At 42.7% G+C, this 11664-nt stretch overlaps 1 protein-coding gene across 1 annotated transcript; it reads right to left on the reverse strand.

Moving 5' to 3' along the window:
• Window positions 1-362: 362 nt before the first annotated feature.
• Window positions 363-5550, reverse strand: KRT12 (keratin 12). Its single transcript, XM_047081727.1, has 8 exons — window positions 4939-5550; window positions 4472-4554; window positions 3337-3493; window positions 2297-2458; window positions 2073-2198; window positions 1711-1931; window positions 977-1047; window positions 363-454 (listed from the first exon to the last, which is right to left on the reverse strand). Exons 1-8 carry the CDS (start codon window positions 5548-5550, stop codon window positions 363-365), a joined length of 1524 nt encoding a protein of 507 aa, XP_046937683.1.
• Between the last annotated feature and the right edge of the window lie 6114 nt (window positions 5551-11664).

An 11664-nucleotide genomic window follows, 5' to 3' on the forward strand; every position in this document is an offset into this window, starting at 1 on the left:
TTATTGTTGGAATAGAGAAGGTACACATTTCACATTATTACCATTCATCTTTTATTTATTAAAACCATACTACTTGATCAGAATCCTGTGATTAAAACATGTGCCTGGTCACCAGAAGAAAGTTTATTAAAAGACTACTGCAGGTCCAGAAAGATGTAAGGCAATTTTGGTTTGTTATAAAGACCAACATGGCCATAGTGATTTGTAATTGAAGAGCAAAAAGGACTCATAGTGAATAGGGAATCCAAGGAAAATGAAACAGACAGAAGTAGAATTGAACTGATATCTTACTCTGAAACTAATTTCTGCTTGTAAATTTACTGTTCCTAAGGAATCAATCTTGGGGAAGATCTAATGAAATTTTATATTAGTTCTTCCTGAACTTGAGATGAGACCACTTCACCATTCACCACTTCCTGCACAATTGTCTTGATTTTCCGGGATTTGGTTGGATCTAAAGATAAAAATAGAATGAAGGGGGCGAAAGTTAGTGTTTCACATATTCATCCAAAATTGATTGTTGTTTGACTTAAGCTTTAAGTGAGATAGTGGCAGATACAATCCATTAAATTTAAACTTGTGGAAGTGACTTTTGCATTCTAAAACAATGCATGTTATTCAGTGAAAATGAAATGTATTCTGTATTGTCTTATGCACAAATGAAAATACTTTTCTTTTTAAACATTTAAAAAGTGGTTATGATGCTCATAATACCTCTTTGTAGAGTAGATTTTTCCCTTCCTGGGCTCACCAAAAGTTTTATATAGTACAGACTGTGTATTTTTCTGCAGGAATGCATAAATATTTTTCCTTGGCTCAGAAATGCAAATATACTTTAAATTATTAATATTAATAATAATAATTAATAATAATTATTAATATTATTAACTGCAATATTTAATGAGATCTTATAGTTTTAGTCATTAATAAGTGTGATTCTGACTTACTCTAAGTGATTCTTAGGGAATCTGCATACCTTTAGAGGAATCGATCGACTGTGTTTGAGATTTGGAGTCTGTCACATATAAACTTTCATCAAAACCGTCGCTGTAAAGAAAACAAGGGAGATGGTATCACATGATGCTTTCTGGGAGGAGGAGAAATAGAGTTTGCTGTTTAAGCTAAAAATGTGCATAAAACTAGTTTTCTAAATTTCTTGATGAACAATGATTGAATGTTGCACCCTGAGAGGAATCACTTAGTGCGTGGACCTTTATTTTCAAACCGTGCCTAAAATGGGCTCTCAAAGTGAAGCAAACTGGCAGTTAATGGAAGATCTGCTCTCAGAAGTCCGATTTCCTGATTTACAGCCCCGGGCTCTTCCCACTATTCCAGGCTGCTGCTCCCTTTTGGAAAGTTCGCTGCAGTTGGTTGTGAGGTGACTCAGGTGGCTGTTATTTGATGTGTCATTCTTAGCATTGGGGCATTGATACCAGGTCTCTAATGGGTGACTTTTCTAGTGCTCCTTTGCAGTATGCCTCTTGTCTGTGGTGCCATTATTCATCCCAGCATTTTATAAAATTCAAGATAGCGGGTGACAGCACTTTGCAAAGTGTAGGACATTTACCAAATCCAAGGCATGTCATTAGGAGATGTGGTTAATTTCCATCAACCAGAGAACCCTGCCTTCTGTTGCCCAGACAACAGCAGGTGGCCGCTGTTGGTCAGCCCCTAAACTCATTTCCAACCCATTTCAACCTGTCTATTCACCCTTGGGCCTCGCCGTCCAGCAGGCGGCGGTAGGTCTCGATCTCCAGCTCCAGGCGGGCCTTGGCGTTCAGCAGCCGCTGGTGGTCGGCGTTCTGGCGCTCGGCGTCGGCGCGCACCTGGAGCAGCTGCTCCTCCAGGCTGCCGATGAGCTGCTGCACCTGCGACAGCTGGCCGCAGTAGTCGCCCTCCACTTCCGCCAGCGAGTCCTCCAGGGATTTCTTCTGCACGGTGGGAGGGAAATGGCACAGACAGAACGGTGGAGGGGACTGAAGTGAGGAAGGCGGCCCGCCGGTGGCCTTCCTAATGTGGATGGCACGTTTTCTTTGGAAGTCATGAAAAGATACTGCGCGGGCGCGCCCTACCGTGGCCAGCTGGGACTGGAGCTCGATCTCCAGGTTTTGAACTGCGCGCCTCAGGTCGGTGACCTCGCTCTTGCTGGACTGAAGCTGCTCCGTGTTGATGCTGATCTCCTTCCTTAGCTCCCCGCTCTGCCGAGGCAAACAGGGGTGAAGGGACGTGAGCGGGCGCTGTTCCCGCGCCTCTTTCCTGCAAATGGGTCAAAGCCTTTTGTTTCTGTTCGTGGTACCTTTTCAACGAACCAGGCCTCCGCGTCCTTACGATTCTGCTCAGCGATGGCTTCGTACTGCGCCCTCATGTCGTTGAGGAGCCTGGTGAGGTCCAGCCCCGGAGCAGCATCCATTTCCACGCTGACCTGCCCCGGGCCGCCTGCCAGGAAGGTTTGGAGCTCCTGGGCACAGAGAGTGAGAAAAAGAGGGTCACAGAGGCCCGTTGTGACTTTCGTGGGTCTCTTCCAACACAAAAGACACTAAATGTTTTATTTCATAACCGTGTTGCTGTACTGACATAATACAAAAATTAAACTTTTTTTAACCTAAAAATTCGTATTTTTCTTCTATTTTAAAAGAACTTAAGACATTTTCTTGGGTCCCTAAACTTACCATAGGCCCTAGGGCCTGTGCCTACCATAGAAAATGGATGAGTTGGCCCTGCCTCTTGGGGTTCCAGGGCCTTTACCAAGAAGAAGGGAGGGCCTGGTGGGAAAGGTATAGTGGGGTTTCAACCACAGCTGCCAGACGGGGGCTGCAGAGAGTACAAGGGTTGTGCACTGTACCACAGTCATTGATTTCCAGTAGAAAGTTATTTAGAAACCCATTGCCAGGGTCATGATTAATGTCTGTTTTATACACCAGCTTTTGATATAGTGGCACACCAGAGTACCATGGGAGTTTTACACTGGGCATAACCTGTTTCTCTAACATATAAAACATTATGTATTGTTTGTAGACTTTTGTTTTTGAACTTGAAAAGTACTATATATTTTTTTTAAATCACTAAATCAGGACAATTAACATTCTGATTGTTCTTACCTAGTGATGCAAATGACAGCATCAGAAAGTACCTCTAATCCGTTAAACCTTCACTGAAACCACCACCAATCCCACCACCATACATACACACATCCAGAAATTCAAAGCAAAGGGCCAATTTAACAAGGACATGATATATCATCCATATTGGGTCTAACTGTAGGTTTGTAAATTTGAAATTGTAATTTGTGAATTCGGGAGAAAAAAAACAGCTTAGAAAGCTGCCTTTTCAGCTGACCTCTTCATGATTCTTCTTCAGGTAGGCCAGCTCCTCCTTGAGGTTCTCGATCTGCATCTCCAGGTCGGCCCTGGCCAGGGTCAGCTCGTCCAGCACCCTACGCAGGCCGTTGGTGTCGGCCTCCACACTCACCCGCAGGGCCAGCTCGTTCTCATACCTGAAAACCAAGTGCAAAACAGTTCCTGGAGTCCACACACCCATTTGAATAAGGCCCCTGCCATCATTTCAGGGCTGTCTTGTGCCCCTTGTGATTATTTAAAAGTGGCAGCATCGTGACGTATGACGTATGATGCTCTTTTTCCTTTTTAAGATTTTCCCTTCCTTTTTTTCATGGTAATTTACTGCTCAGTTGGAGAGAAGTGAAAAAATTGTGAGGTGAGACTTTTCTGCCAGCAATGACCCTCAGTAGCACTGTGTCCCAGGGAACAGTTTCCCCTTTGGCTGGCCACCCCGGCTATAGACAGTAGTAGCCCCTCTCCAGGTGGGGTTTCTGATGGCATCCTAAAAGCAGTTGAAAATAAAATAATAGTCTTTTTGCTTAACTTTTATTCATGATTTAATTTAAAACACTGCTACTTCCTTAATAGCTTTTACCAAGACTTCAGAGGTTCAGGATCATCAGCACTGCCACATCCTGTGTGGGGATTTTGTGGGGCAGGATGAGCATTAGTGTTTCTTCCTCAGGTCTGGGAGGGTGGAGTACGGGAAAGGAGGAGGGAATATCAAAATAGGTGTGTGGTTAATATTTTAGTGGTATGTGTCATCCAGAAAAAGACAATTTCACTTAACTTCTGGGCAAAAACATTATGAATTCATTTTGATGCATGGGAGATCGAGGTTTGGGACATCGGTGGTAATATCATATCCGTGTTATGAGCCAACAGCAAATTACCAGCATGGTGATCATAGCCCTAGGCTAAAGCACCTTATAATTAAGGATGTGTGAGGTGAATTGTGTCCGAATCTGATTACTTCCTAGAATGCCCAATGTGCATTTACCAAAACAACAAATGCGCAGAGCACATGAACTGCAGAGGGGTAGAATGTTTGCCATCAACGAAGGCAGGAAAATAGGGACTAAGAAGAAATAATGAGACCTGTCAATTCTCATCAGTCTTTCTTTTGTTCTACTCACTTCATTCTGAAGTCTTCGGCAGCCAGTCTCGCGTTGTCAATCTGCAGGATGAGCTGGGCATTTCCAATGGTGGCAGAAATGATCTGGCCAAAGAGGGGGAGACACACAAAATGAGGACGGAAAATACTAGTATTATGCAGGTATATTTTTGACAGAAAATTTTTAGGTGATGTTAACATGCGATTTCATTATGAGTTTAAGACAATTTAACTTTTTAAAAGAAAACATTTATAACATTTTATTTAAAAATCAAGAAACATGTTTTTGCAGAAAAGATAGCAGAAGTACAATCACTTTATAATAAATGATAAAATGAAACTAAATATCCTGAGTTGAGAAATTGCTCCTAATACAGTCAAATTGAAAAACCTTAAGTTTTACATGTCTTATCACTGTAAAATATTGTAATAGTAAAAAAGAAACATCAAAAGGAATTCCCAAAGCCCCTTCAAAAACCATATTGTTACCTTATTCCTGAGGTCTTCGATCAATGGGTAATATTTACTGTAATCACTCTGCGACCCGGGGTCTCCAGTCCCAGATCCTCGTGTTTCATACCATTCTCGAATTTTGTTTTCTAGCTCAGTATTAGCCTCTTCTAGAGCTCGAACCTTATCCAGGTAGGAGGCCAATCTGTCATTAAGATTTTGCATGGTTTCCTTTTCTGATCCAGAAAGAAGGCCTCCATCATTGCCAGAGAGAATGCCTCCAGGGCCACCTCCGGGGCTTCCTCCAAATCCAATTCCCAGGCCTCCAAAGCCACCTCCCAGGCCTCCAAAGCCACTTCCTAGGCTTCCAAAGCCACCTCCCAGGGCTCCAGAACCACCTCCCAGGGCTCCCCCATAAGCACTGCCCAGTCCTCCTGCAAAGGAAATTCCAGAGCCACCACCAAAGCCAGAACTAGAACCAAACATGGAAGCAGAAGAAAAGCCTCCCCCATAGCTGTCTCCAAAGCCAAAGGTGCTCCCCCCATAGCCACTTCCAACGATGGAAGCGGACGTGCCCCTGGCTCTGCCCGATGTCCCACTCTGGGAAGATGGCCGCCGGGAGAGCCCAGAGGTGCGCACTGAGAGGGACATGGTGCTGCTGGAGAGATCCGCAGCCCGGGGAAGGGGGCTACAACCTGAGAGAAAGCAGTGTCAGCAAGGCAGAAAGGTTGGCCTTTTATAGGTCATGAAATGGGTGTTACAGTTGAAAAGTTCACTCTCTTCATTCAAAATATTGTGCTTCCCCCTTTTTTGACCAGCTCAACAAATGCATGATTTATGCATACTGAAAACTTATCGGTATAGAACTAATTGAATAATTGTGCCCATTATATATTTTTTATACAAAAAAGAAATCTGGGTGGAGTAGAGATAGGTTGTCAGAAGGAATTTTTCTCTTCCAACATATTCTATTGCTTGTATTCTCAGCATTGCCCGGTGTCTTAGGCACAGTGGGAAGGCAATGAGTGATTGTCAAATGGATAAACTCATCGTACGTCGTCCTCAGCCTTGAGCTTCTTAAAGTTCTTTACTCATATTTCTGACTTGTTTCCTTTGGAAAACTAAATGTAAACCATGCGGTCATGATCTAGTCTATCTCCTAGTGGAATATACATTCAGAAGCAGTTGTGAAACGCACTGGTGAGAGGTGGGGGAGTAAATGCATTTTCCAGATTCATACAGGAATTTGAATTCTCAAGGATTTTTTTCTTAATTTTTTTAATGTTTAATTTCTGAGAGAGAGAGAGAGAGAGAGCAAGGAGCAGAGAGAGGGAGAGAGAGAGGGAGATGCAGAATCTGAAGCAGGCTCCAGGCTCTCAGCTGTCAGCACAGAGCCCCATGTGGGACTTGAACTCATGAACAGTGAGATCATGACCCGAGCCGAAGCTGGACACTTAACCAAGTGAGCCACCCAGGTGCCCTTGAATTCTCAAGGATTTTAAATCATCAGATTAGAATTAGGATGTCGCATGGTTTCTTTTTTTCTGATTCAGAAAGGGGACCTTTTGAACATTGAAAAATATTATGTTTTGAGTAGAATATTATAATATTCTCAACAGCTTTCCCTTTACATAAGAATTACCTTGTTAGTAAACTCTATGAAATCAGGAGCCACGGGGCGCCTGGGTGGCACAGTCGGTTAAGCGTCCGACTTCAGCCAGGTCATGATCTCGCAGTCCGTGAGTTCGAGCCCCACGTCGGGCTCTGGGCTGATGGCTCAGAGCCTGGAGCCTGTTTCTGATTCTGTGTCTCCCTCTCTCTGCCCCTCCCCCGTTCATGCTCTGTCTCTCTCTGTCCCAAAAATAAAATAAACGTTAAAAAAGAAAAAAAAATTAAAAAAAAAAGAAAAAAAAGAAATCAGGACCCTGATTTCACTATCTGATTGTTCACTGCTGTACCCCCAGCATTGCTAATGTATCAAAATACAACTGATTTTTTGTGTATTAAAATTATAGCAGTGCTCACACCCTCAATCCCTGCCCCCTGCCCCTCCAAATATCCAGAAAATATTGACTCTAGCTTCCTGAGAAGTAAGGCTCTTTTTTTTTTTTTTTTTTTACATTTATTTATTTTTGAGAGACAGAGTGAGACAAAGTGAGAGCGGGGGAGGGGCAGAGAGAGAGGGAGGGAGACACAGAATCCGAAGCAGGCTCCAGGCTCTGAGCTGTCAGCACAGAGCCCGACGCGGGGCTCGAACCCACAGACTGTGAGATCGAAGCCGGACCTGAGCCAAAGTCGGACGCTCAACAGACTGAGCCACCCAGGCACCCTGAAGTGAGGCTCTTTAAGTCTATGAATAGTCTTTTTTTTTTTTAATTTTTAATGTTTATTTTTGAGAGAGAGAGACAGAGCATGAGCAGGGGAGGGGCAGGCAGAGAGAGAGGGAGACACAGAATCCGAAGCAGGCTCCAGACTCTGAGCTGCCAGCACAGAGCCCAGTGTGGGGCTCGAACCCACAAATGCGAGATCATGACCTGAGCAGAGGTCGGCCGCTTAACCCACTGAGCTCTTGAGCCAGAGCCAGCAGTGCCCATTGGTGATACGGGGGCAAATGCAGAGGGTTTACGCCTGAAGCCCATTTCAGACCTCTATTGGGAATACTCATTATCAATTCTGGCAAATGGAAGGACTGTGTGACCCTTCTTTTCGCTTTCCCAGGGACAGGAATGATGAACCCAGGGTGAAATCCAGTTACAACTTCCTTTTACCTTACGATGGAAGGGACACATGTGAAGAGATGTATTTTCCCCCCTCCTATCACATCACAAAGAGCAAGCTGGTGGGATTTCCAAATAAAGGGGTTTTAAGCAAGACATTTGCAGAAACTACATATTCTTACAATAAATATAGAAAAGATGCAGTGATCAAATGCAGACTCTGCTTGATGAGAGAGGCCATAATCCATTGGTTTCATTTCTTGAGAAAATGGAAACGTGTTAAATGGAAATAACCAGGGGCCTCAGCCTCTTATGGAGATTGTTACCAAAGGTTCCTTTAATCTGTATTACAAGCACTTTGAATGAGATTGTCTTTGTTTGAATCGTTGATAGTGATAGTGGGCTTACTACATTCTAGACAGTGGGCCAGGTAAACTGCAGACGTTATTTTTAACCTTTGTGGCAACCTCTTCAGTTGGATACTTTTGTCCCATTTTACAAGGGAGCGATCTGAGGGTCACGACGTCAAGTGACTTATTCAAGGCCACAGAGACAGGAGGTGGCAAAGACAGGATTCAGGTTGCAGTGCGTTTTATAGACAACATAACCCTGCTTCTTATGGTGAAAACAGAAAAGACAGAGGGTCACTCAGAGCCGCCAGCCATGAGACTGGGTTTCTGCCCTGCACATCAGCCTGGAGCTTTCACTCTTTTCTTTTCAAAAAAGCTTTCTCCTTGAATTTCATTTCTCATTGTATAGGCTGAGACCGAAAGAATGACACCACACATGAAATCCTGCGAACGCGTGGGCAAATGTAGTTTTAGTTATACTTTTGACATGTAACTGCATTGTCAGAGATCATATAAAGTACTAGTTCAACTTGCACTTCCTGCACAGGAGCTTGATGTTATGGTCATTAATTTTTGCTTACAAGCAGCTCCCCCCCAACCTGCCCCACCAAGGGTGAGTCCATTGTGATTGCCATAGAAATGAAAACAGGCTATTACTTGCTTACAGACTGGAGGGAATGTGCCAGGTGTAGACTTGTAACTTAGTGATATCATCACGTGATATGGGAATATGATTAACTTGAATTCTTGAACTTGGAGCCGGTTTTGTGCTGACATGTATACTTTCCACCTCTAATGCCTATATGTAAATTTAAAATAATTGTGCTCAAGTATCTATACTTGCCTTTTCTGGGAAGCGAATCTTAGAAGTGAGTCTAGGGGAGAGAAAACAAATGTTTGAAGGGAAATTAAAAAATAAAAAGCACTAGCTAATACTTTAAGTTGGAATTGTTATTTGAGACTGTCCCCAAGTCAGTAAGGGTGAGAGCGCAGGGTGTCCACTGGTCATGTTTTGATTTTATGTCATTCCATGTCATTCTTCCTAGATGTTATAAGGCTCTTAGTAGGTGTAATCCCCCAAGTCCATCCTAGCTTCCCCTCTGGGGTTTTTCTCGCAGTGTGGTGGGACCACTTCGGCACTGATGGTTTCGTATGAAGTCATGAAATTCCAATGCGTGATAAAGAGACCCATATTTAGGGACTACAGAACTTCTCTGGATCTGTATGCCTGTCAGAAATAGGGTCATGCTGTTCCGTGTCCTAGCTGGTATAAGAAGTATAGATACGGAGATTAACACTTCACCTTCACACAGTAACTACTGGAAGAAACAGAGGTAGAGCCATCTGGTTCCACATGTATGTAGGGTTTCACTGCTTTCTTCGAAAGATTGTTTGGAAGAAACTAGAGATTGACCCAAAGGCAAGGATTAGTTTTCATTTTTATGATAGGAAATTCAGTTAGTAGTAATCCTAACTTTTGAACAAAGTATCATTATTGCCTAGGGCTGTAGGCAATAATTGTCATACTGATGATGGCCATGCCTAGTGAATTTCAATCCCCACCTCCTGTAGGGTTTTTACTAATCAGACTCAGTTTCAGTATTTGCATGTCAAAGTTACAGACTATTTTGGAATGTGTTTTGGTAGGAGAAAAAGAATTCACTGTTGTGTAATTAATTGCTTAGAAGGGTATCATGACTTCAGACAAACAGTCCTGAGGTTCATTCTTGCTCCATGACTTGGTAACTGTAACTTTGGGAGACTTATTTCATATCTTCATATATAATCCTCATTCATAAAATGGGGATAATAGAATAAGGCCAACCCATATGAAATTGCTATTTTTTAAAGGTAAAAAATGATCACGTATTGGCAAGATCATATGATTCAACTTAATAACTTCTACTTCATGGGGTCAGTGTGAGGATTAAATGAGAAATGCATATAAAATGCCATGCATACTGCTTAGCTCATAGTAAGTGCTCAATAAATGGTAGATACTATTATCTGTAAGCAAATCACATTATTATTTTCAATATAATCACACTCAAAATCCTGTTTACTTATAAACTTATGTATCAAAATTTAAATCCAAGCTATTCATTTACTAGAATATGACGAGAGAGGGCAAAATGATTTTTCCTGTAAACATTTGCAAGGCAGTTACTGCTTATTGAAATGCAAAATGGGTGAGAATACAGTATGTATCTTTTTGGGTCTGACTTCCCTCAGCATAGTGTTTTCAAGGTTCATCTCTTCGCACTGTGTGTAAGTTGCCAAATAATATTCTGTTGTGGGACCTACTGCATTTTGTTTATCCATCGATCAGTTGATGGACATTTGAGTTGTTTCTACTTTGGGCTTATGGATAATGCTGCTACAAACATTTCTGTACAAAAGAACAAATTATATGATTCCATTTATTTGAAATGTCCAGAGTAAGCAAATCCATAGAAGAAGTGGATTTGGTTGCCAGAACTGGGGGGAAGAGAAGTGGGGGGTGACTCCTACTGGGGTTTCTTTTCTTTTGTTTAATGTTTATTTTGAGAGACACAGAGAGAGAGAGAGGTAGACAGAGAGGGGAGAGAGAGAATCCAAAGCAGACTCTGTGCTGAGGGGCTTGATCCCATGACCCTGAGATCATGACCTAAGCCAAAATGCAGAGTCTGACGCTTAATAAACTGTGCCACCAGGCACTTCTGGGGTTTCTTTTCTGAACGATGAAAATGTCCTAAAACTAGACAGTAATGATGGTTGCACAATCCTGTGAACATCCTGAAGACCACTGAATTGTGTACTTTATGAGGATGAATTTTATGGTGTATGAATTTTATCTCATTAAGTCTATTATTTAAAAAAAATAGTGAGAAATATTTCATAACATACATTCACCCCATAAAGAAAGAGAACACCTGATGATTTATGCAGTTTTGTCATAAGGAGAAGCATTCTGCCTTGAGAAGGTTTTCACTAATTTTGTGTTTAATCTATTCCCATTTCTTTTATTTATTTATTTTTTTTTTGTTTTTTATTTTAGAAACAGAAAGCATGAGTGGAGGAGATGGGCAGAGGGAGAGAGACAGATAGAGAAGGGAGAATTTTTTTTTAAGTTTTTATTTATTTTTGAGACAGAGCATGAGCAGGGGAGGAGCAGAGAGAGAGACAGACACAGAATCCGAAGCAGGCTCCAGGCTCCGAGCTGTCAGCACAGAGCCTGATGCGGGGCTTGAACTCACGGAGTGTGAGATCATGCCCTGAGCCGAAGTCGGACGCCCAACTGACTGAGCCACCCAGGCGCCCCTAGAACAAGAGAATCTTAAGCAGGCTCTAGGTTCAGCACAGAGCCCAACCCAGGGCTCGAGGGCTTGATCCTAGGACCCTGGGATCGTGACATTAGCTGAAATCAAGAGTCTGATATTCACCTGTGCCCCTAATCTATTCCCATTTCAAGCCTGATGTGCTTCATCTTATTCTGCTCAGCATTTGAAATCGGAGTCTGACTCTCAAATTATTCGAAGAGCTGAGTTGAGTTTTTTTTTTTTAAGTTTATGTATTTATTTTGTGTGTGTGTGTGAGAGAGAGTGAGAGTGAGAGAGAAAGAGAGAGAGAGAGAGAGAGAGAGAGAGAAGCAGTGGGGAGGGGCAGAGAGAGAGGGAGACAGAGGATCTGAAACGGGCTCTGTGCTGACAGCAGAGAGC

Source organism: Lynx rufus, unplaced genomic scaffold, assembly GCF_022079265.1.
Source record: "Lynx rufus isolate CCGP_SWC_20201006 ecotype Redwood Valley unplaced genomic scaffold, mLynRuf1.p SCAF_18, whole genome shotgun sequence".
NCBI classification, from domain to species: Eukaryota; Metazoa; Chordata; class Mammalia; order Carnivora; family Felidae; genus Lynx; species Lynx rufus.

Excerpts from the sequence above, each read along its gene's own strand:
- KRT12 (XM_047081727.1), bottom strand. The coding sequence starts at position 5,550 with ATGTCCCTCTCAGTGCGCACCTCTGGGCTCTCCCGGCGGCCATCTTCC. Across the intron at positions 2,459-3,336 it reads TGAAGAAGAATCATGAAGAG|GAGCTCCAAACCTTCCTGGC; the intron begins GTCAGCTGAAAA and ends CTCTGTGCCCAG. Across the intron at positions 1,932-2,072 it reads TCCAGTCCCAGCTGGCCACG|AAGAAATCCCTGGAGGACTC; the intron begins GTAGGGCGCGCC and ends CCCACCGTGCAG.